Here is a 24313-nt window from a genome sequence, read left to right on the forward strand (position 1 = left end):
CAAAGAAATAAGTTGAACTAAAACCAATGACACGAAAATGAACACAATGCATAAACCATTAAAATGAGGTTAGTATTTCCCTGTATCTAAACAACCGGTAAACAACACTAACAATGGAAAAGCCTGCGCAAGGACGACCAGTGATTAAGATATCCACAAATATGTTGAGCTAACGTTAAAATTGCCTGCATATCTTAAGTCTTTGTATAAAACCATTGTCATTATAATCTCACTTCCTTGCACAGTATAAGTTGTTTCCGGGATCATTAGAAGTTTCTTTTCAAGGAATCGTGTACCCAAACAGTTGCCGTTTATCGTCTTTGCGGTAGTAAGTAAGTAAGTAACTTTCAACGTTGATGATCAAATTTACGATAAATGGCAATGATAACGTTAATAGCAATAACAATTGCTATAATTATTGTTTTGTAATTACTATCACTATCCATTTTATTATCAGTGTTATTATCATTATCATCTAATACTTCGCAGTCATTAGGAATTTCACTATGAACAATCTTTATTTCTGCTGTCACCGACAGCAATACTGCCATTATTATTTTTCCTCACAGTCGTTATTATTTTCATTATCAACAATTTGATTATAATTATATCGGAACTCATATCAACTGCACCACTGTAATCATTACTGCCATAATATCATCTTTCTTTTAATCATTATTGTCATTATCATTAACAGTATCATCACTTCTTTATAATTATTATCATCATCATCATTATCGTCACTATCATCATCATCATCATTATCATCACCATTATATTCTTAAAGGATTATGATTTTTATCGTTATTGCTACCATAAATATTATCATCATAATTATTGTTGTTATTAGTGAGATAATGACTGCAATATTATCATTATTGATGATAAAAGTAATGACAATAATCAATATTATTCTTATCCACATCATTATATTGCTATTATTGTCATTATTTTATGTAATGATAATATTGTTATCTTTTTATTAGTATCATCGTCATCATGGTCGCTATCACTGTTATTGTTATCGATATCAGTATTCTACGATTGTTATCGTTATAAACATTATTGTTATTATTATCTTTATCATCATCATTATACTTACTATCATCATTATTATCATCGTCATTATTATCATTATTATCATTATCATAATTGTTATCATCATTATTATTATTATCATTATTATTTTATTATATTATAATTATCATTATCATTACTGTTATTATTGTTATTATTGTTATTATTATTAGTATTATTATTGTTATTATTATTACAGTTATTATTGTTATCATTATTATCAATAATGTTATTATTGTCATAATTAGTATTATTATTGTCATCACTATTATCAATAATAATAATACTATTACCATTATTGTTATCATCATCATTATCATTAATGTTCCTATCATTATCATTATCATTATCAGGATTATCCTCATCATTATTATCACTGTTATCATTATCAATATTGTTATTACTATTACTATTGTTATAATCATCATTATCATTATCATTATTATCATTATTATTATTATTATTGTATTATTATTATTATTGTTGTTATTATTATTATTATCATTATCATTATTATTATTATTATTATTATTATTACTATTATTTTTATTATCATCATCATTCCTATCCTTTTTATCATTATCAGTGTCATTATTGTCATGATAATTATTACTATCATCATCATCATTATTATCATTATTATTGCTATTAGTGTTATTGTTACTCCCATTACTATTGTTATTATTAGTATACTTACCATCATCATCATTATTATTATTGTTATTATTATTATGATCATTATCGTTATCGTTCTCATTAAAATGATTGTTCCTATTTTAATTGTCACCGGCATTGTTATTATCATCAATATCATTATTATCATTGTTATTGTCATCATTAATACTACTATTAGTATTATTGTTATTATTATTACTATCATCAACATTATCTTTTTATCATTATTATTATCCTTTAAATTATTACTATTCTTCTATTATCGTTATAATTATCAATTATGATTATCATTATTACCATTATTATCATCATTTCTAATATCATCCTTCTTATAATCATTATATTGTTAAACTCCTATCATTATTACAATTATTATTGCTCTAAACCTAATTCCTAATTCTTATTGTTCGAATTTTCATTGCAAATATCAAGGGTATTATTCATCCCTGACACTGTTAATATTATTATCATCTGTTATAACTTTTGCTCTAGCTGTTCTTTATCAAGATTCTTACTGTTATTTTCATTGTTGTGATTTTCGTTATTTTCATTATCATCATTATTCTCATAATCCTGATCTATATTGCTATCAATATCATTGTTATTGTTATCATTATTGGGTATTATTATTATAATTTTGATTATTATTATCATTATTATTATTATTATTATCATTATTATCATTATTATCATTATTATCATTATCATTACTATTGTAATTATTATTATTATTGTGACGTAATTATTATTATTATTGTGACCTATTAATATTAATATTGTTATTATTATTATTATTATTATTATTAATATAATTACCATTTTTATCATTATTATCATTATCATCATCATCATTATTAGTGTTATTATTATTATCATTATCATCATCATTATTATTATTATTATTATCATCATTATTATCATTAATATTATCGTCATAATCAGTATCGTTATCATTACTATTATTTTTATTACCATTACCATTATTATCATCATTACTAAGTTACAATTTTCATTATCATTATAATAATTATTATCTTATCATCATTATTACTGTCATTATTATCATTATCATTATTGTTATTGTTATCATTATCATTATTATTATTAGTAGTAGTAGTAGTAGTATCCTTATTATCATTAATATTATTATCATCTGTTATAACTTTTGCTCTAGCTATCATTATTGTTATTATCATTATTATTGTTTATTATCATTATTATGAATATTATTGTAATTATTATTATTTCTAATATTAGTGTTATTATCATCATTATTATTGCCATTATCATTATTACTAATATAATTATTATTATCATCATCATTATCAGTATTATCATTTTTATTATCATTATTATCATCATTAGTGCTATAAAAATAATAATTATTATTATCATTGTTATTGTTATCATTATAATCATTACCATGATTATTAATCATCATCATTATCATTGTTATTAATATCTTGTTGTTGTTGTTATTATTATTATTATTATTGTTATTATTATTATTATTATTATCATTATTGTTGTTGTTATTATTATTATTACTATTAATAATAGTAAGCAACGATAGCAATGATAATAACAATAACAATAATGATAACGATAATGATAATGATGATGACAATGATAGTAATAACAATAATAATTGTAATAATAATAACAATAATAATAGCAGATAACAATAGATAAAACTATAGTAATGATGAGGATGAGGATGAGGGTGATAATAATAGTAATATTAGTAATAATAATAATGATAATAACAATAATAACAACAAGAAACAACAATAAAAATGGTAATAATCACAATGATAATTATGATAATATCAATAATATCAACAACAATAATAATGATGGTAATGATACCAATGATAATCATGATGATTATGATAATGATCATGATAATTATAATAATGATGATGATATCAACGATGGTGAAGATGATGATGATAAGAATGATAATAATAACTAAACCTGGAGTGGCAGAGTTTCGAAAATAATAATGATGATGATGATGTTGATAATAATAATAATAATAATAACAACAATAACAATATAATAGTAATAAAAGTAATATTAATACGAATACAATTACCACTAAAGATAATAATGATAATGATAATAATAATGATGATAAGAGCAATAATATTAACAAATGATAACAATGATAGTAATGAAGATAACGATAATGATGGTACTACTTCTATTAATAATAATAACAACAATAATAATACTAATGATAATAAAGATAATGATAATAATCGTAATAACGATAATCACCATTATCCTAACTATGATACCAACGCTAATGATAATAATATTAATATTTATCCTATAACAACAGCGCGTGTTTTTATGTCTTAGGATAAGAGACCGATTTTTTTTCCATATACAAGGTCCCACAATGTGTTGTTTTAAACATACGTACGTTCAAAATTCTATAATATCACCAGTGCTTAGCGTGATGGTGACGATTAATACTAATAATGACAATGATGATTTATAATGATATTGACGGTAGGAATGACAAAAACAACAGTCCTGGAAAATCCATTCTAAACAAATTTATTTGAAAAGTGAGACGGCAGTTTCAAAATCAAACTAGTGTCATTTGTGCGAGTAATAACAACAACAACAACGATAATAATGATAATAATAAGTATAATAATTATGGTAATAATTATACTACTAATAATGATTGTAATAGTAATAATAATGACAATCATAACGATAAGGAGCATGATAATATTGATAATGGTAATAATACCAGTACCAACAAATATGATAATAATGAAGTAATGATATTGAAAATAATAATAGTACTCATAATAATGATTATAATAGTAATAATAATAATAATAGCAATAGCAAGGTTAATGATAACAGCAACAATAATGACAGCAACGATAATAGTAATAATAATGATGATAATATTAGTGATAGTAGTAATGATGATAATAATGATGGTAATGATAAAAATGGTGATGCTAATGATAATAACAATGGCAATAATTATAATGATGATGACCTTAATAAAACAGCAATAAAAACAATAACAATATGCTGTAAATGTTCTCATTATTATCATCCTTCTTTTTATTAACATTATTGTTAGCACTATCATCATTATTATTATCATTATCATTATCAATACTATTATCATCATCATCACCATCATCATTATTATCATCATTATTACTGTTTGTATTATTATCATAATTATCCGTTGGCAATCTTTATGGTCAGATCTGACCACCAGTAAACTACAAACCATAAAACCTTTTCCATCTCTCCTTGGTCGGCACAGACGCTGAGAAAATTGCCTTTTCCCGTTTACGCATAAGTTACACCAGCCTCGTAGATGACTACAGTCCGCTCAGTGTATGGACAGACTATCTCAGATCATGTTGGGGTTCGTAAATGTTTTGCTGAGTATTTTGAGCAGCTGTACCAGGTAGACCTTCCAACAGTTTGCTTGGATGCAAATGGTATCATAATACCTGTACCGGACCCACCCATCAGCGGGGACCCTCTACCTTAACTGAGGTTAGGATAGCGACCTGTTGAGGGACGTGGTCAATCCTCTCTGGGAGGGGAAAGGGGATCGTTGGGACTGTAGTAACTACCGTGCCATTTCACTGCTCAGTATACTAGGCAAGTTTTCGCCCGCTTTCTTCTGAAATGGATCCGCGGCCACCTACTAGGGCACCAGAGACCGGAGCAGTCTGGATTCACTCCCGGCAAGTCTACAATAGACCGCATCCTTTGACTCGGTGCATCGAGAATTGCTTTGGGAGATTCTGAGACTTAGGGGTATTCCGACACGGATTATTGGCCTAATAGCAAGCCTATGTGCCGGTACTGAAAGTGCTGTAGAGTGTGGTGGCGGCCTGTCGAACTTCTTCCCTGATAATTCAGGGGTGAAGCAAGGCTGTGTCCTTGCACCAACACTTTTCAACACCTGCATGGTTTGGATAATGGGCAGAGCTTCTATCCAAAGTCAGTGTGGAGCAACACTGGCCAATATCAAGGTCTCAGACCTTGACTTTACCGATGGTGTTGCTATCCCATCTGAGAGTCTGGTGGTCTGGTGGCAGCTCTTGATGCATTTAGGAATGAGGCGAAGTCCTTGGGCCTAGAGGTCTCCTGGACTAAGACCAAGATTCAGGACTTTGGGGGCCTGTTAGGGAAACCCTTTCAGTCAATCCATGCTTGCAGTGATGATACTGAAGCCATAGAGAGCTTTGCATACCTTGTTAGTGTAGTCCATATCTCTGGGCTGTCAGATCAAGAAGTCAGTAGACAGATTGGTCTGGCAGCAAGAGCCATGAACTCGATCAACAAGAGCATTTGGAGATGTCGGTACCTTTGCAGAAGGACCAAGCTACGTATCTTCAAGGCCTTGATACTGCCAGTTTTGCTCTATGGAAGAGAAACCTGGACGCTATCTAGTGCCCTGGGAGTCTCGTCTTGATGTCTTTTGTAACAAGTCTGTCGCGAGGAGTTAGAGATGGACCGAAGACCTGCCTGGAGACTCGCTTGAAGCCACGCGCCCACGTCGGCGTTAGCCCCTTGATGATGATGATCATTATTACTTTTATCATTATTGTTATTACTATTGTTATTATTATTGTCATTATCATTATTATTAGTGGTATTATCATTATTATTATCATTGTTATTATTGTTATCATAAAGGTGATAATAATGAAAAAACAATAATAGGAATTATTATTATCATTATCATTATTCCTATCACGGTTGTTATTTATGTTGTTATTGTTATTTTATTTTGTTATGAATATTATTATTATTGCTTTTGATACTAATATTAGCATTATCATAATTTTTATCATTACTATTATTATTTTATTATAATTTGATTTTCATTCTTCTTATTATTATTGTTATTATTAATATTGTTATTATTATTATTATAATTTTTATTATTATTACTATTATTATCATTATTATTGTTGTTATTGTTATAGTTATTATTGTCATTATTACTATTACTGTTGTTGTTGATTGTTATTGTCATGATTATCATCATTATTATCAGTATTATTATTATTAATATAATCATTACTAATATTATAACTGTCATTTGTATCACTGTTATTATTATTATCATTATCATTATTATTATTATTATTATTATTATTATTATTATTATTATTGTTATTATTATTATTAACATTATTGTTGTTGTTATTACCATTACCATTATTGTTATTATTACTATTGTTATTGTTATTATTATTATCATTTTTGTTTCTACTATCACCATTATCCTCATTTTCATCCTGTAATTCTTATTATTGTTATTACTATTATCATTTTTATTATTATTATTATGATTTTCATTATTCATATTATAATTATAATTAATTACTGTTATCATCTGTTATTATCATCATCATTAATATTGTTATTATAATTATTATTGTTGTTGTTGTTGCTATTATTATTGTTGTTATTATTGTTGTTGTTATTATTATTATTATTTGTATTATTATTATTATTATTATGATTATTATTATCATGATCATTATCATCATGATAATTATCATTATGATTTTTTTCAGTACCATTAATAATAGCAATAATTCGAAATCGTACACTTTGATATTTACATCTCTATCATAATTGGGCATTTCTGATGAACATGTAACACTGGAACGGATAATTGTAATCCTGAAACGAAAATCACATAAAAGCGACGTATTTTCCAACTTGGAATTTGAAAGAAAACAAAGTGGGTGCTGGTACATTGCCATTTCCAACATCAAAGAATACTTATGAACCAAACTATATAAATTGAATATAATCAGACTCACTGCTAAAAATAACTAATAAGTCAGGGAACGATCTAATATATAAAAAGCATGCAACTCCATCCTATTGTTTACAAAATTTATATTTTAACCCCGCGAATCACTCCTTGTTGTTGAGGTTAGACTCGAACTTAGTTTCGCAGAGTTATTTTTCAATTATTCCACTTTCGGAGTGACATTACTTTCTCGAGAACAGGCACCTTAGGAATAGTAATTACTGTACTTGTTAACAGAAGGACTTACACGGCAGGAAAATGTAATATTTGTGATATAAAGGTCAATATCTAGTCGTCACGAAATAGAGCTTTAGATTTGGATTTATAATTTTCTTCCTAATTTTTACCGTTTCGTTTTTATTCTTTTAATTTGGGACAATATGTAGAAAAGGGTAGGGTTGTGGGTTACTTTCGAAACAATTTTGATATTTTTCTGCATGAAATCCACTGCTTTCAACGATTTTAGGCTTTGTTCATTGTGCAATGAATTGTTCAGGAGATATGATCACCATCTCCTTCGACAATCTTGATTTGAGTCCCGATAGCAGGGGAGGGCATGAAGTATATCAGAGAAATTATGGGGTAAAACAGGACCCAAGTGGTTATTAAACAAAATGTCGTAACCCAACATCCAACCTAACCTAACACTGTGGTATATATTACCTAGCCAGAGGGCTCTGCCCCCTGGACCCCCGTGGTAGTATATGTGCCTAGCTAGGGGGCTATGCCCCCTGGACCCCCACAATAGTATATGCGTCTAGAATTCACCCTCGTAATGTAAACAAGATGAGCTACTTAGCCAAATTTGGGGGATCTTCTCTTTGCTTTTACGTATAGCACCCTTGGTAAGCATTTGCACATGTATAGCCATAGAAGGACTTTGTCTTGGTTTGTATGAATCTATCATTTCATGTAGGTTTTATTACCCAACTCTGCCACTACCTTATGCTACATATTGTCTTAATTTGATTTTGTGATTTTCCTTAAATTTTTTACTGTTTCATTTTTATTCTACTAAGTCATATTAAATCAGATGCTAATGTTTTATGTTGCCATCCAACTTTGTAATTCATATTTGTTCCAATTCTTCTTGTCGGAGTGTGCGTGAATAGGCTGTAGTTTTCCGTTGCAGTTGCTTCTAAGGGTGACTTTTTAGTTCCACACTACATTCCAATTTAGCAGTTATTATTCGTTGTATCAGATATCCACACTGCAATGTATGTGAATCTCTTGTTATTTTCCATCACAAATGATATAAATGAAGGTATTGGTAATGTTTACAAAGAGACTACATCCTCTGAGATTAAGTGCCCATTACTCAGCCATTCCTGGGAAATACACAAACACAAGTATATGGACAAAAACCTTCATAACCCGGGGCTTTGCTGTATTTCCCAATAGGGTCTCTGCCCTCGACCCCCACCTTATTGCCATGGACTTACTTTCCCCGTGGCATTTGTTGTGGTAACTTTGTAAAGTTATGATTACTTTTACTTATTTCCTGCATAATGACCATAATAACATTGGGGAATATCAAATGACAATGTCATAAAGAGAGGGAAAATAACTATGCACACTTATACATGAAATAATCTATATGGGCATCGAATAAAATCAGTGGCTGAGGACTTAGTCTGTACGCAGCTCTCTATGTATTTTCGTCATTTCCTACATTATTTTTTGCTTGTACAGATTATTTGATTAGGCTGTAAATGAGTGTAGTTATTTCCCTCATTGTATGACATTGTTATTAGATTTTCCCCATGTTTGTGTGGTCATTATGTAAATGTATACCAGTAAATATTACTTACATGTTGCACACCTTTTTATTATGAATTTACAAAGGATATGCCAAGTGCACTAAATATTTTTATTCTGTCTATTACAGGCAAAGTTTACTTTGTTCCATATGCAATGTGAAACTGAAACTATATCTTTTATTGTATGTCTGTCAGTAGGTTTTAATAAAAATACACGTTCATGAATTAAAATGGATTGACTGAACATTTCATTCAAGAATAGGTTATAGAACAAGAAAAATATGTAATAAACTGGTAAATTTTTGGAATTGGTCTGCATTTTAAAATTGTTAAATTTGGTATCATGTATGATGTGTGCAAGCTAGAGTCGGACGGGTTTGAATTATGCATCAATAAAGTAAGTGATCTCACAACTCAAGATGAGATGGTGGTATTGCAAGGTAAACATCTCTTGCTTGGTCCCAGTTTCTTGTGCAAATTAGGAGAGTTTTTTGACTGATGTATTCTGCTTATTTGTCAATTTTCCTGACTTGTATAACTGCATATGGGTATTTGACATGGCTAGGGGTTCAATGATAACCAAAATGAATGGGTTTTAAGATGTGTAACTATTCTAGAAATTCACAAATAAAATTTAAATCCAGTTGCTAGAAATCATGGTACTAATATATACTTTTGATTTAATTTAATTTTTTTCTTTAGATATTATTGGTAAATATTTACAAGACTTTTATGCATCTGCCACTGACCGCTGTGCCTTTGTTGCTAAGGCAAAACACAGAGTACCTTTATCAGGGGAGATAAACTTGTAGAACTGTCATTATGGATATAGGTGTGATTGTATTCTTAAGAAATATGATTTTTATTTGCATGAAATCCATTGATTTAACCAAAGCCAATGTTCATTTTTAGTGCAGACCTTTAGTTAATCTTTGCAGTATTGACACATTTGACTAGGGCAAGTTGAAGATAATATTCTTGTTGCGGACAAAATGTTGAAGTCATCTGCAGACATGAATAGTAATGCCACAAGTAAGAGAAAATAGTGCAGAAAGTGCTGCTCATAGCCTAAGTCTGCTTGATGCTCATGAGTTTCAGCTCTATCTTGTACTTACTGAGCTGAAGACAATATTTGTAGGGATGTTGGGGGTAGAGCTCCCCATAAACCCTTCCTTTAGATCATTGGTTCCCAACCTGGGGGTAAATTACCCTCTGGGGGTAATTTAGCAATTTTTCGGGGGTAATGGAGGGGTGACAGAAAAATGTTAAGAATTCTGAAAATCAAGTAAGCATTGGTATTAGGATTAATGTTAACTTAGTCTTAGTATTTTAAGTTGTAAAGTAAACCTATTATAAGTAAGTAACAAAGCTAAACCAAATAACAATAAATATCAAAAACTAATATACAGTATTAGAAAAGAAAAAATATATAGCTAAGTGTGTGGTAACCAAAAAGTATATATAAATGTTGACAACATTTTGTGAAAGGGGTAACATGCTTAATGTGGCATGCTAAATTGGGTAACAAGCTGAAAAAGGTTGGGAACCACTGCTTTAGATACTGCCTGATGGGCATGTGTCAACCAGTCCCTGCAACTTATTGTTGGAAAAAAATAATTGTGACATGGAGTTCGAGACTGTAAAGAAGTACCCTCCTCCTCAACTAACAGTTTTAGGGTAGGGGGTATAAATCATATAAAATACTGTTGAACTGTGTCTAACCTAAAATTAAGACATATGGTAGTCTAGTAATGTATTCACCTGTATGGCATATATTGTACATGGTGATTGTGGTTGCTTGCACAGCTAGTGGGGATATTGTGAAAAGACCAACAAACATCCTTCATATACATTTTCATTGGATAGACCTTGAACTGGTTCCTTATTTGACAGTAACCCCCCTGGGTGTATTACCAATGTAAATGTATCATACCATTTTTGTTGTATGAGAACTGACTCCAGACTGCTGAGAATAGTAAACTTTATTAAGCCCAGAACAATAGTTGATATGAAACTTTCCTTGTATATGATTTGCCTTCCAGTTCAAGAATGGTTTTAATTGATTATTATCTATAGACTAATTAAACATATATATTTTTTTTCTTCTGATATATGGCTTCTTTTCAAATAAGTGCACATCAGGTAAAAGAAAAAACATATTTTTATTGATTGATGTGAAGGATGAAAGTTGGAGCTGCTGCGAATATTAACTTTTTTATTTCCAGTTTGCATAGTGTAAAGTAATAATGCCCCTCAGCTCATCCACCACAAAACACCTCAGTTGTCAAATGGATTTGGATATGACACAATAACAAGAAATAAGTACTATCCTCAAAGCCACTGTGGGTGATTCATTAACCATTACCCTTTTATTTTACAAACAATGAGTAGCATTTTTTGCAAATAGTAGACAATAAGGATATTTAGACCCAACAAAAACATTACATTATATATTATTTTTTATAAAGATGGCATCTTTGAATGAATAATTTTTATTTTAAGACTTGAAAAAAATGGAGTGGATTGTTTTATGTACTGCTATATTTGGTGTTTGATTATGCAGTGAAAGTGGATTTTTCCCAGTTTCTAACACTTTTTATTTTTTTTATTTTATAGGCTCTACAGGTTATATGAAACAGTTGCCTGTCAAAAGCAGATTGTTCCGCACTTGTTTACTGTTATTCATCCTTATAATTGTGTCATTTATGTTGGCATCTTGTCTTTCTGTCATGTTGTAGGGACTGCTTATTTTTTTTTAGTTGCCTTTACTCTTTTTTTATAAAAAATTTTATTTGTTTTCTAAGGATTCTTCCAGTGGGGCGAGACAAGTGTATATGAAAAGGTTGACAATCAATTTATATATTTTTTAAAAAGCAGAGTTTTAATGAAGACATATATTTTATTTTACAATACTCAGAAATTAGGAAAAACATTTTGATTGGCAATGCCATTATTAGTATTAAAGCTGGTAGTGACTCAATTACTGATGAATTAGAATTTGTATCTGTGATGTTGATAGCAATTATCATGATACATGTTAATAATAAGTATTTGTAACCTATTTATTTGTTTCTTTATTTACATGCTTTTACAGTAGGAGAAGCTTGGTGACATTATTCAAGTTAAAGAATACACTTAAAAGATAACAGGCTGCAAGTCCAACCCAACAGTGTTACAATGTCAAGTGACTACCATGTCCTCTGGGCTATGTGCTCTGACATAGACTAAACAAAATCAGTGATGTATATTCTGGCAAGATAGAGCTTGAACAGGTTCCTTAGTTGACAGTTAATTTTCAAGGAGTTCTACAAGCTATTTCATTCCAGATTGTATGTGGCAAAGTTTTATTGGTGGTTTGCCAAAATGGTGACTGGTTGATATTGCACCACTGTCAGGTTGGACTGCAGATTGTAGGCCTTCGATCACAGATCACAGATTAACTAAATTTGAATGGATCATTGCCAAAGTCATTTTGAAAACCACTGTGGATATCTTATAAATATTTAACCAAAGATAATGAATAATGGCTGTACATATAATAGGTTTAATTATATAAGACTAAGTATATTTTATATGTATATATATTTTTTTTCAGGTTCTGTTTTTGCTTCCTGCTCTGTTTAAAGATGAGTGAAATCCACCAGTATATCCTGGTAACCAAAAACAACTTGACTTCGGACCAGAGAAAGTTGTATGACTTAGTTCAAGCAGCTGGTATTGTGATGCATCCAACACTTTTCAAGTGAGTGGAGAAGTCTCTTGGTTCTCCAGCATTTTAGAAGAAATATTCATTCCATTTTTTTCTTTTTTTCTGTATCTATTTTTTTATATAGATGATAAAAATTTTCAAATATCAATGTTGAAAAGGCATATTTGTAATAACCTACATATGACCTCTTCCTTGTTACCCGCAAAGGAGCATCATGGACCTCCTCAACGAGAAAGTTCCTCCACATGCTCTCCTCAGTGTACTAAAGGAGCAGAGTGGAAGGATTCTCAACAGGAGCAACATCAACGATAACTTCCTTCCAGAGGAATTCATAAATGGAAACATGAGATAAACAAACTGCTGATCTTCAGGGATAATATCTGGTTGTTGTGGATTTTGTAAATGATCTTACTAGTTACCAAAAGGTTGAAAAGCTTTAGTTAATATAGTTTTTTTTTTTTTAATTAATTTCCTCTGCTTTCTCCTTTCCTCTTCTCTTCTCTTCTCTCCTCTCCTCTCCTCTCCTCTCCTCTCCTCTCCTCTCTTCTCTTCTCTTCTCTTCTCTTCTCTTCTCTTCTCTTCTCTTCTCTTCTCTTCTCTTCTCTTCTCTTCTCTTCTCTTCTCTTCTCTTCTCTTCTCTTCTCTTCTCTTCTCTTCTCTCTCTCTCTCTCTTCTCCTCTCCTCTCCTCTCTCTCTCTCTTCTCTTCTCTTCTCTTCTCTTCTCTTCTCTTCTCTTCTCTTCTCTTCTCTTCTCTTCTCTTCTCTTCTCTTCTCTTCTCTTCTCTTCTCTTCTCTTCTCTTCTCTTCTCTTCTCTTCTCTTCTCTTCTCCTCTCCTCTCCTCTCCTCTCTTCTCCTCTCTTTTCTCTTCTCTCCTCTCGTTTTATCTCATCTCCTCTCCTCTCCTCTCTCCTCTCCTCGATTAATGGTTCAATTATTCAATCTCAGATATACCTTAATGTACCAGTAGATAAAAGAAAAAACAATTGTCATCATTATTTAAACATTTTCTTTCTTAGATGAAAAAAATAAAAACTTTGGATGTATTTTAAAGGCAAGTTAGTGTATTGCCAGGGAAATGTGAAAAGTTTTGTGATTAGCTCTTGGAGCAAATGGTAAAAATTTCTTTCTGACAGACGCTAATGAGCATCTTGATAATAATTAACAATTAGCTTTTGTTATATGGTAGTAGTATATGAGTAGTTTTTTTTTGTATTGTCTATAAAACAATTTTTTATCATTCACAAGCAAGTGCCAACTACATTAACACAGTATATCAGTACAAAAGTATTGAAATGTAGATAATGTACCAAATACTATTTTTGAGAAGTGAGTATAAGGTTTTTTAAAATTAGATTTAAATAATAGTTCCTGCCTGCTAATAAAAAAGTACACAGGTGTGTTGGCTGAAACTGAGGATAACGAGGGCATTACATTACCAAAAGATTATTGATATTGGAAAATATTGATGTATTTACTCATTTTTTCAGCTTTGTCATTTATTATCAAACTGAATTGACTGCAAATAGGTATATATTGCATTTTTGTGAAGTAAGAGTAGATTGTTTTATAATATGTCATATATATATATATATATATATATATATATATATATATAATGTATGTATATATACATATAGATAAATATATTTTATAATTACACTGATTATTTTTTATTGTATTAAGCATGTCAAATAATAGTTATAAAAGCTGATATTTTTGCGCCAGCAGAGAAGTACATAAAATGAAAAGCTTTAAAACTCTTTGTCATTATTTCATATAAAGGATACCTGCATAATAAAGAATATTTATTAATTGATTGTTCTTGCAATTTTTTACCCTTACTTATAATGATGTATCTGTATTTTGTTCAAAGAAATATTTGATTACATTATTTTATACTGATGAATAAAGAAAAATATTTTTACACAAGATCACCACAGAGCACATAAATAAAGAAAAGGGGGGAGATAAGTAGATCATTTTACATTTTCCAAGTTATGTGCATTACTTCTTGACCTTGTTCGTGTAAAGATGATGGCCAGTCCCATTTTCATTTTGCCAAAATGTATTCTTTGCTATCATTATATAATACTTATTCAGTGGATCAGTTCATAGGGATTTGAAGGAAAATCATTAAATTCGTGCTATATAGAAAGTTCCATAGTAATAACCCCCCAATCCCTTGCTCGTTGTTATCGTGGGGGGGTTTAGGAGACAGAGACAGGCCCAATGTAGGGGATCAGCCCTGCCTTGGACCTCAGCCCTTGTCTCAACTAATTTTGCATGATCTTTTCTTCTCCACCTTACTTTTCTTTTTCTTTACTATTCCCTTCTTCTGTCCACATCCTAAGGTGTGAGAGCCATGCTAAAAGGATGGCTCTGTGCCAGTCATGAACGGCCTCCGGGTGCCATGTACACAGTATTCCCTTGATTAATCACCTAGACCATTTCCTTTCCCCACTTATTTCAGGCTCACCATGGCCAGTAATTAAGAGTTTTTACCCTTATTAAAGGCATTAAGGCTTGCCCCTTCATCAACTAGCCTATTTACATTTGATGTCATTGGTTTCCTGGCCCCTGTCTGTCCTTTAACCACGACTCCAACCACTGATTCTAATACCCCTTTCAGTGTTTGCTCTCAACTCTATCCATTCCAAATCATTCATCCAGGTCATTACTCAAGAATACACCCATTCCTCTCTCACAACATCTTCCACTGCACGGGCTTCTTCATTGTCTGCCCCCGCCCCCTTATTACTACTCTTTATCCTTATTGTCCTCTTCCCAACAATACTACCTCTCCCCATACCACCCCATCTTCCCCTCGCCTTCGTCTTTCTACTGCTTCCATCTCTGCAAACCTTTTGAACACCCTTTTTGGCCCAGTCAAGTGGGATCAATTCTTTTGTGATTCTCCCTACAGCCACATATTCTGCCAATACCCTTCCCTTCCAACAATATATCCAAAACAAGTAGTTGAACGGCTGCAAAAGTTTCCTTTTGCTGCTATTCCGATCTTTCACGCCTTGTCACAGTTACATTTGAGTCCAAAGCTTGTGCATTATCTACCCTGACTGACCTCACTCCTCTGTTAATACTTGTACCGGAACTGTCCTGTCTATGATAAGGATTGGTCAGACTGAGAAAACGACTTGTTCGCATGACTAGTTGACTATGATGCAGTGACAGTTAAGTGCTTTACTATTCCTACCAGAAGCTAACGTAAGTCCTACACCAATATTGCAAAGATTAGCTTCCGTAGACATGACCTCCCCCATGAAGTTTATATTGGTGGAGTGTCCTGCCCTGTCCGACCAAGCACTTTCGCTCCACAGCCCACTGCCCTCTTTGTGAACAACCGGGTCATGACAGTTGAAATTGCTCTGCTCAGTCACGCACATGTGCCAATTGAGGTGGCTGTCATAATGTATGTTATAGAAGCTGCCCTGTCTACAAGCTCGAATCTGAGGTAGAAGTTCTCAGATACAAACTAGGCCTCACTCTACGTGCGGCCACTCCGCTCCCCTCCCATCTTCTCAAGAAGTCTCAGCATCTCCCACAGTATCTCTTTCCTCTATTCTCTACTTCTTCTCTCCCCCAGTCAGATTCCTTTTCCAGTCTAAATCCAGATACTCAAATCTCTACCATTTCCCCGGATCCTTCCCCTCCTGACATTCTTCCCGATATTTCACCCTCTTCCCCTGATCCCGTATTTCATTTTCAGGATGACTCTCCTACTGCCACAACAATCGTTTCGTACCGTATTACCCTTTAATTGTTTCATAATAGCCCTTTTGCAGTTTCCTCATACATTGTTATCCCCCCTTCCTGCTTTAAATTTGATCCTACAACGTTCTACAACCTTTGACATCAAACACATCCTGATCATTAACTCATTTGCACCCTTTTCACCACATTATGTTACCATAGTGCTATATGACCTTTGATGTCTAGCACATTTATTTCTTCTAACCATTAACCAGTAACCATAATGATGATAGTGATAATAATTATGATAGTAATAATAAAAGTAATAATAATAATAATAATAATAATAATAATAATAATAATAATAATAATAATAATAATAATAATAATAATAATAATAATAATAATAATAATGTTAATGATAATGATAATGATAATAATAATAAAATGATAATAGTAATAATAATGATATTACTGATGATAATTTTGCCTGGTCTTTTCTTCTCCTTTCCTTTTCTTCATTATCCTCTTCTTCTGTCCACTTATCCTAATCGTTAAACTCATTTTTGCCGTTATCGCCGTAATACTTTATCAAGGCTCCCTACTTCCTAACTCCTTCCCATTCTAACAAGCCTTACCTTACACTATAGCGCATCAGCTCCCCCTCTCTGCCTTTTTCACTACCATACTACCCTCTAGTACTGTTCAACCTGTAACTTTGCCGTAATCATTAACTAATTCCTAACCCTTTTCGTTTTTCTGCTTTGCCTTTGATGCCATGCAGCACCTCCTTACCTGGGACTTTGCCCGCAACTCTCACGCTATCTCTACATTCTGAATACGCCGCTAATGACCTTAGATGTCGACGCGGCAGAAAAAAATCATCTAATGGAGATGGAGAAAAGTATAAGTGCTAATGGTAACCAGGTCCAAGAGGTGAGGGTTGGTATAAGTGAGCTGTATCTGGGCTGTATGCTGTGCTTTCATTATGTTTAATGTTATCACGGGAAATTTAAACAAAAAATAAAATAATTATATGTATCACGTATATATATATTTCCCAAGAAGTCTTTATACTAAATTTGTGTTCATTATTATCAAATAATCATATATTTCGTGACTAAATACTAGAACATTTATAAACTAATATCTATATAGCAAAAGTCTGAAAATGCATTAATAAAACAGAAAGTAAGTCATATCGCAGAATAAACTCGTGTATCATGACCATCATTGATTCATATTGCACGGAATGCGTTAAAGTCCCCTGGCCGCTTAGCCAAATGTGAATCCCAGAAATATGCAGGACGCTCCGGCGAGTCATAGCAAGTGATCTGCTGATGCTGCTGTCGTATTTGATGCAGAATTGACAAATATTTTATCGTATCTACTTAATTTAACAGAAACACAAAATTTGTTTTAGGGATGATACAGATATAGCAAAAGACTTAGCAGAGCAAGTTTAGAGTGAAATTCAGTAGTCTGGGCCTTAAAGTTTAGATGATCCAACAATAGATAAATAAGCTAATGGCGTCTACAATTCAGCTAGACAGACAGACAGAAGGAGAGAAAGTGAATGGGTGAAAGTGGATAGGGAATTAATGTAGATAGGAAGGGAGAAAAGAGGGAAAGAGAGTGATGAGTATGAGTATGAGAATGAATGTAATTGTGAGTGTGTGTTTGTACCACAATAAAAATGTATTTAGAATTACATGTTTGTCCATCTTTATTTTTTGGATCTTATTATTTTAGAAGAGAACTGTTGAGGAAATGAAATTTCATTATTCTAGTATGCAACTTTTAGATTTGTAAAACTGTTGTAAACTCAAAAATAGAATCTATCCATATTCCCTAAACTGGCAGGTTTTATATAATGTAAAGGGAATTAAAGGATATGTAAACATCTCATTATGAACAGATTCTTTAAAGTTGTCAAAGAAAAAAGTGTGGGATTATGTAAGGATGTCCATACATGGAGTAAGGCTGGGGTTAGCAAAAAGGGAAAGGGGGGGGGGGTAAGGACTATTAGATCAAAGAGCAGTTTAAGGAGAAGGTCAGGTGGGGGGGGGGGGGGTCTAGGGAAAGGTATCGTGACAAAAGGGAGTCAAAGAAAGAGGAAAATGTAGGAGAGGATGTGGTAGGAAAAGATGGGGGAGGACATTTAGATTGTCTGATGCTGTGAGTAGAGCGAAGAAGAAGAGGGATAGGAACCGAGGAAGTAGAGATTGGAGTGTCTGGATTTAGAATAGCAAAATATTTTGACTGGGAGAGGGAAGCGGTACAAGAGAGAATATAAAGAGTAAGAGGAAGAGTTTTTTTGGTAGATGTAGAAACACCCTTTGGGGAAGGGGGAGAAACAATGAAAGACAGCACTGTAGTAGGGAACGAGAGTAAAACCTCATCACCGTGCTCCCTGCCTGGCTTCGCGTAAAGTGAAGCCAAGTTTAAACGTGTGGACTGCTACCTCAGACTTAAACTCGAAGGTAGGGCAGGTCCTATAAAATATATTATGGGAGCTACCGGAATTGGCACATGTGCGTGATTGAATGTTCATGGCCAGGTTGGGCACAGAGAGGGCAGTGGGCTGTAGAGAGATAGTATTAGCAGGGTTGGATAAAAAGCCAACTTTTCTGACACTGATGGGGGAGGGGTTGATATGGTTAGACAGGGCATGTCTGCAGAAGGTAATTTTGGCAATATTGGTGTAGGACTTTTAGTGGCCTGTGGGAATAATGTAGCAATGTACTGTTACTGCAACATAGTCAACATGGTAGGCAAACAGGTCTTTATCACAGTCTGGCCAATCCTTGTCGTGGGCAGGGCAATCAGCTGAGGAGATGGAAACCGTTCTGGTACAAGTATTAAGGGAGAATTGAAGCTAGGCAGGAATAGGTTTGCAAGTGAGGTAAGTCAGGGTAGATAATGCACGAACTTGGGACTCAGATGTAACTGTGAACAATCAGAACGACTGCGAAAGTAAACTTTGTCTTCTTGTTTTTGAGAGACATTGTAGGAAGAGTAAGGTATTGTCATAGTAAGGGACGTCGATCTGCGAAAGGAAACCTTATCTACTTGTTTTTGGAGACATTGTTGGTAGAGTAGGGTATTGTCAGAGTATGGGACTGTTGGGGGAATCACCAAAAGTCGATCCCACTTAGCTGGACTAAAAAAGAGTGCTCAGAAGATTTGCAGAGGTGGAAGTAGTTGAAAGATGAGGACAAGAGAAAGCGGGAGTGATGCTAAGTAAGGTAGTACTACAGGGCAATGGAAAATAAGGATGAGAGTAGTAACACGGAAGAGGTTAATGAAGATTGTAGAGGATGAGGATATGAAGTGGAGGTTGTTGGGAGAGAAGAAGGAATGTTTTCTGGAGGTTGGGTAATGACCTGTGTGAGTACTTTGGAATTAATGTAATTAACAGCAGGTATTGAGGAGGGGGAAGTAGCTTTGTTCAGAATCGTGATCAAAGGAGAGCCAGGGGTCGGGGAACCAGAATAGTTAATAGAGGGGCAAGCCTCAATGCCCCTAACAAAGGTACAAAATCATTACTAGCCATGGTAAACCTGGAGTATGTGAAGAAGAGAAATGGCTCACCCCTCAGGGTCCCCATAAGGGGTAAGGCCTAGATAACTAAACGGGAATACCGTGCATATAGCTCCCTGAGGCAGTTCAGGACTGACTCAAAGCCAGCCTTTTATACTTTCAACGTGGCTCTCCCATCTTAGGAAGTGGACAGAAAGGGCTGGAGAAGAGAAAGATAGGAAAGGGGAGGAGGAAAAGACTGCAAAACTGGTTGAGCCAGGAGCTGAGGCCCAAGGTAGGGGAGGTCCCCAACATTGGGCGTAATTCTCCTGACAGTAAGGGGCATGGGATGAGGGGGGAGTACAAATTACCTCAAACCATAATTTTTTGTCTAAAAAGATGGAACTAACCTTATTTTCTTCATAGAACTCGTAGAGAGGATTTTTGTGTGTATTTTAACCTAGATTTTATGTTATATCTCTCCAAAGTAGTATATTTTTGTAATAGTGAAAGAAGCACAATTTTTTTTTCAGTTTTTACAAGCAATGAAAACAAAAATAAAAAAGAGGGATGAGCACTTCCAGTGCACTATTTTAAACTGGTCAGTGGTTAAGGATTACAAAGCAAAATAAATATGCTAGACATTTAAGGTCATATTGCACTATAGAAAGATGTAGTAGTGGGCTGTAGAGAGATAGTCGATGTTTAAATGTGATACGCGCCAAAAGTCGAATAGCAGTTCAGGATAGTATGACATTTAAAAGGGCAAAGAGGGGTGAGGGTAGAGAGGGTGAGTAAATGGACTAAGGTAGGGATTAACAAGGGTGATTAGGTCAAATATGTCAAAGAAAGAAGTGTGGGATTCTGCAAGGATGTCCGTAAGGGAAGGTAAGGATTAGCAAAAGGAGGAAGGGGGTTTATGGGCGATTAGATCACAGTTTCAGGAGAAATGTCAGGAGGGAGAGAATCCAGGGAAGGGAGTTGTTGTGACAAAGAGTCACATTTGCATCCAAGGGTCAAGCGGAAATGATAATAGGGAAGGAAGGGGGGACGATACAGATGAAGCAAGGGGAACGGGGTGTATTGGGAAGGAGTAGGAGGAGGGAATGTAGGGGGGACATGATAGGAGGAAGATGGATGTCGGCCATTACTTTGAGTGTGGAAGGCATGGAACAGAGAGATTGGAAGACGTATGAGGTGTAGGCTTGTTATTTTGATCATGATTAAATAGTTTTAAATGCCTTCGAGGAGGAATAGATACAAGGAGGTGGGGGGCTAGACACATCTTAGGAGGAAAGGGGATGTGCAGAGTGAAGGGCAGCATTGGAGTAGGCAGTAAGAGAGAACCTCATTGATTTGCTTCCTGTTAGGTCACACATAAAGGGGGGCCAAATTTGAATCTGAGAATTGCCACTTTGTAGGTAGGGCAGTCCCTATAAAACACATTATGGGAGCACCACAAGTGGCACACGTACGTGTGCAAGAGCAGTTTGATCAATCATGACCTGGTTGGGCATAGAGGGCATCAGACTGTGGAGTCGCAGTGTTTGGCCTAGATGCTAACAATTATGACATTGATGGGGTGGAAGTTGACATAGTCGGACAGGGACTCTCCGTCAAAATGACCATGAAAGTGGAGTCATGTCTACGGAATGCAATCTTGGCAATATTGGTGGAGGACTCACGGCAGCCTCTAGGGCGAATGGTGCAGCATCATAGTCCGTGAGGCAGGTGAGCAAGTCTTCTTCACAACATGACCAATCTTTGTTGGGAATTTGTCGGGGAGATGGAGACAGTTCCGGCACAAATATTGCGGGAGGGATAAGGTTAGACATGAATGGGATTCTTAGTGAAGTTAGTCATGGTTGATAATGCTTTAGCTTGAGATTCAGATGCAACTGTGACAAGGCAGGGATGATCAGGGCAGCTTTGTCTACTTGTTTTGGAGGCATTGTTGGAAGAGGAGAATGTTGTCAGAATAAGGGGCTGTAAATGGGTGCGCTAAACTAGGTACTCAAAAGATTTGTAGAGGTGGGGGTAATAGAAGGACAGGGTCATAAGGAAGAGGGAGTGGCACTGAGTGAAGTAGGGAGGAACAGGTAGTTGATGATACAGTAGAGGATGTTGACTGAGGAGGAATGTTTCCTGGAGGTTGAGTAATGACCTGGGTGGATGATTTGGACTGGACTGAGGTGTTAGTAGGTGTTGAGGAGAGGGTAATGGTAGGGTTCAGAGTCATGGTCAAAGGAGCCTGACCTAAAGAGCCTGGTGTCAGGGAACCGGGGGGGGGGGGGGTAAAATCAGTGGGGCTAATTGATAAAGGGGCAAGCTTCAATGCCCCTAATAAGGGTACAAAATATTTATTACTGTCTATGGTAAGCCTGGAGTATGTTGGGGAAAGAAATGGTCCATCCCTCAGGGTCCCTATGGGGTGTAAGAGCAAGACAGCTAGACAGGGGAATACCGTGACCATGGCTCCCCTAGGCTGTCCATGACTGGCACAAAGACAGCCTTTTATCCTTTCAACACAGCTCTCACACTTTAGGAAGTGGATATAAGGGGTTAGAGAAGAGGAGGAAAAGGAGAGGGGAAGAGAAGACCATGCAAAATTTGTTGAGTCAAGGGATGAGGCCCAAGGGAGGGGCGATCTCTGGCATTTGGCCTGTCTCCATCTCCTAACCCCCCCCCCCCATAAGGGGTAAGGCCTTGATAACTCAACGAGAATACCGTCCCTATAGCTCCCTGAGGCCGTTCAGGACTGACCCAAAGCCAGGCATCTTGGGAAAGTGAACAGAACGGGTAGGAGGAAAAAGAAAAGGAAAGGGGGAGCTGGGGCCCATGGTAGGGGAGGTCCCCAACATTGGGCCTGTTTCCTGACAATAAGGGGCATGGGATGAGGGGGAAAGTACGAGTTACCTCAAACCTAAAATCTAAAAAAAATGGAAGTAACCCTACAAAAACTGGTAATTTGCCCTGTCTCCGTCTCTTAAGCCCCCCCCCCCCCCCCCCCCCCCCCCCGACGGCAACAGTGGGCAAGGGATTGGGGTAGGGTTTAAAATTTAAATGACTCCAGTCCATCTTTATAGGTAAAAAATTACATGCAAATATCCATCAACCAACATCATTGCTTTTCAATGTTTTACTTGGTCGTTTCTTGCTTGTTCATCCCTTGCTTTGAGTTTTGACTTATTTTCAATGATAATATATCTATTTACAAAAGGACTGTGAAATAGGTATTTGTGATACATTATGCTATGGTGCATGCCCATACCCTATTGGTAATTGCAAGATAAGTAAATATAATATATATTTTTATTTGTACCTACATAGATATGAATATAGAGAGTGGTGCTACTTGTCTTTTGGGTAACTCCATAGCCACAAAAACACCATGGTAGTTAGTTACCCACTTGTCAATCATAACTTGGGGATGTACAGATGAGAGATCATTTCATGTTCACTGAGACTGCAATATAAAAAAATATGTATTTACTTATGGAGCTTGGGAAAGAAAGATGAGTTTTTAAAATCTATGTTAGCATGTAAACTAAACAAATGGTGCATTTATAAGCATTTATAATTTTTTTTAAAGAGAGCAAAGGCCTACATACAAAAAAAACAAAAGTGTCCATTTTAGAATGCTGTTAATGGTTAGAAGAAATAAATGTGCTAGACATCATAGGCCATATAGCACTATGGTAAAATATTGTGGCAAAAAAGGTGGAAAAGAGTTAATCAGGATAAGATGTTTGATGTCAAAAGTTGCAGAAAGCTTTAGGATTGAACAGTGGTGAAAAAGATAAGGAGAGGAAGCAAATGGAATACAGTGGGGATTTGTAAAAGGAGAAAGGTTTAAGGGTATGGGGCGATCAGATTAAATGGAGAGTATGTGTCTGAGGAAGGGAGGAAAACTGCGAAAGAGAAATTATGAAACAATCTAAGGGTAAGTAGTTGTAGAAGAACCCAGAGAATGAGATAAGGGAACAGGGGAAGGTGGTGAAGTATCGGGAAGAATGTCAGGAGGG

At 34.4% G+C, this 24313-nt stretch overlaps 1 protein-coding gene across 1 annotated transcript; it reads left to right on the top strand.

Annotated features, from left to right (window-relative positions):
• The first annotated feature begins 7691 nt into the window (after positions 1-7691).
• On the top strand, positions 7692-13615 carry LOC125044777 (mitotic-spindle organizing protein 2-like). The gene is made up of 3 exons (XM_047641718.1): positions 7692-7710; positions 12944-13090; positions 13265-13615. The coding sequence occupies exons 2-3, from the start codon at positions 12975-12977 to the stop codon at positions 13407-13409; spliced, it is 261 nt and encodes an 86-aa protein (XP_047497674.1). The 5' UTR covers positions 7692-7710; positions 12944-12974; the 3' UTR covers positions 13410-13615.
• Positions 13616-24313: the final 10698 nt, after the last annotated feature.

The sequence above is a fragment of the Penaeus chinensis genome, chromosome 36 (genome assembly GCF_019202785.1).
Source record: "Penaeus chinensis breed Huanghai No. 1 chromosome 36, ASM1920278v2, whole genome shotgun sequence".
Classification (NCBI taxonomy): Eukaryota; Metazoa; Arthropoda; class Malacostraca; order Decapoda; family Penaeidae; genus Penaeus; species Penaeus chinensis.

What these genes read in the sequence shown, in the direction of transcription:
- LOC125044777 (XM_047641718.1), top strand. Translation starts at nt 12,975, where the DNA reads ATGAGTGAAATCCACCAGTATATCCTGGTAACCAAAAACAACTTGACT. An exon ending in ATGCATCCAACACTTTTCAA is followed by an intron (nt 13,091 to 13,264) that starts GTGAGTGGAGAA and finishes TTACCCGCAAAG; the next exon opens with GAGCATCATGGACCTCCTCA.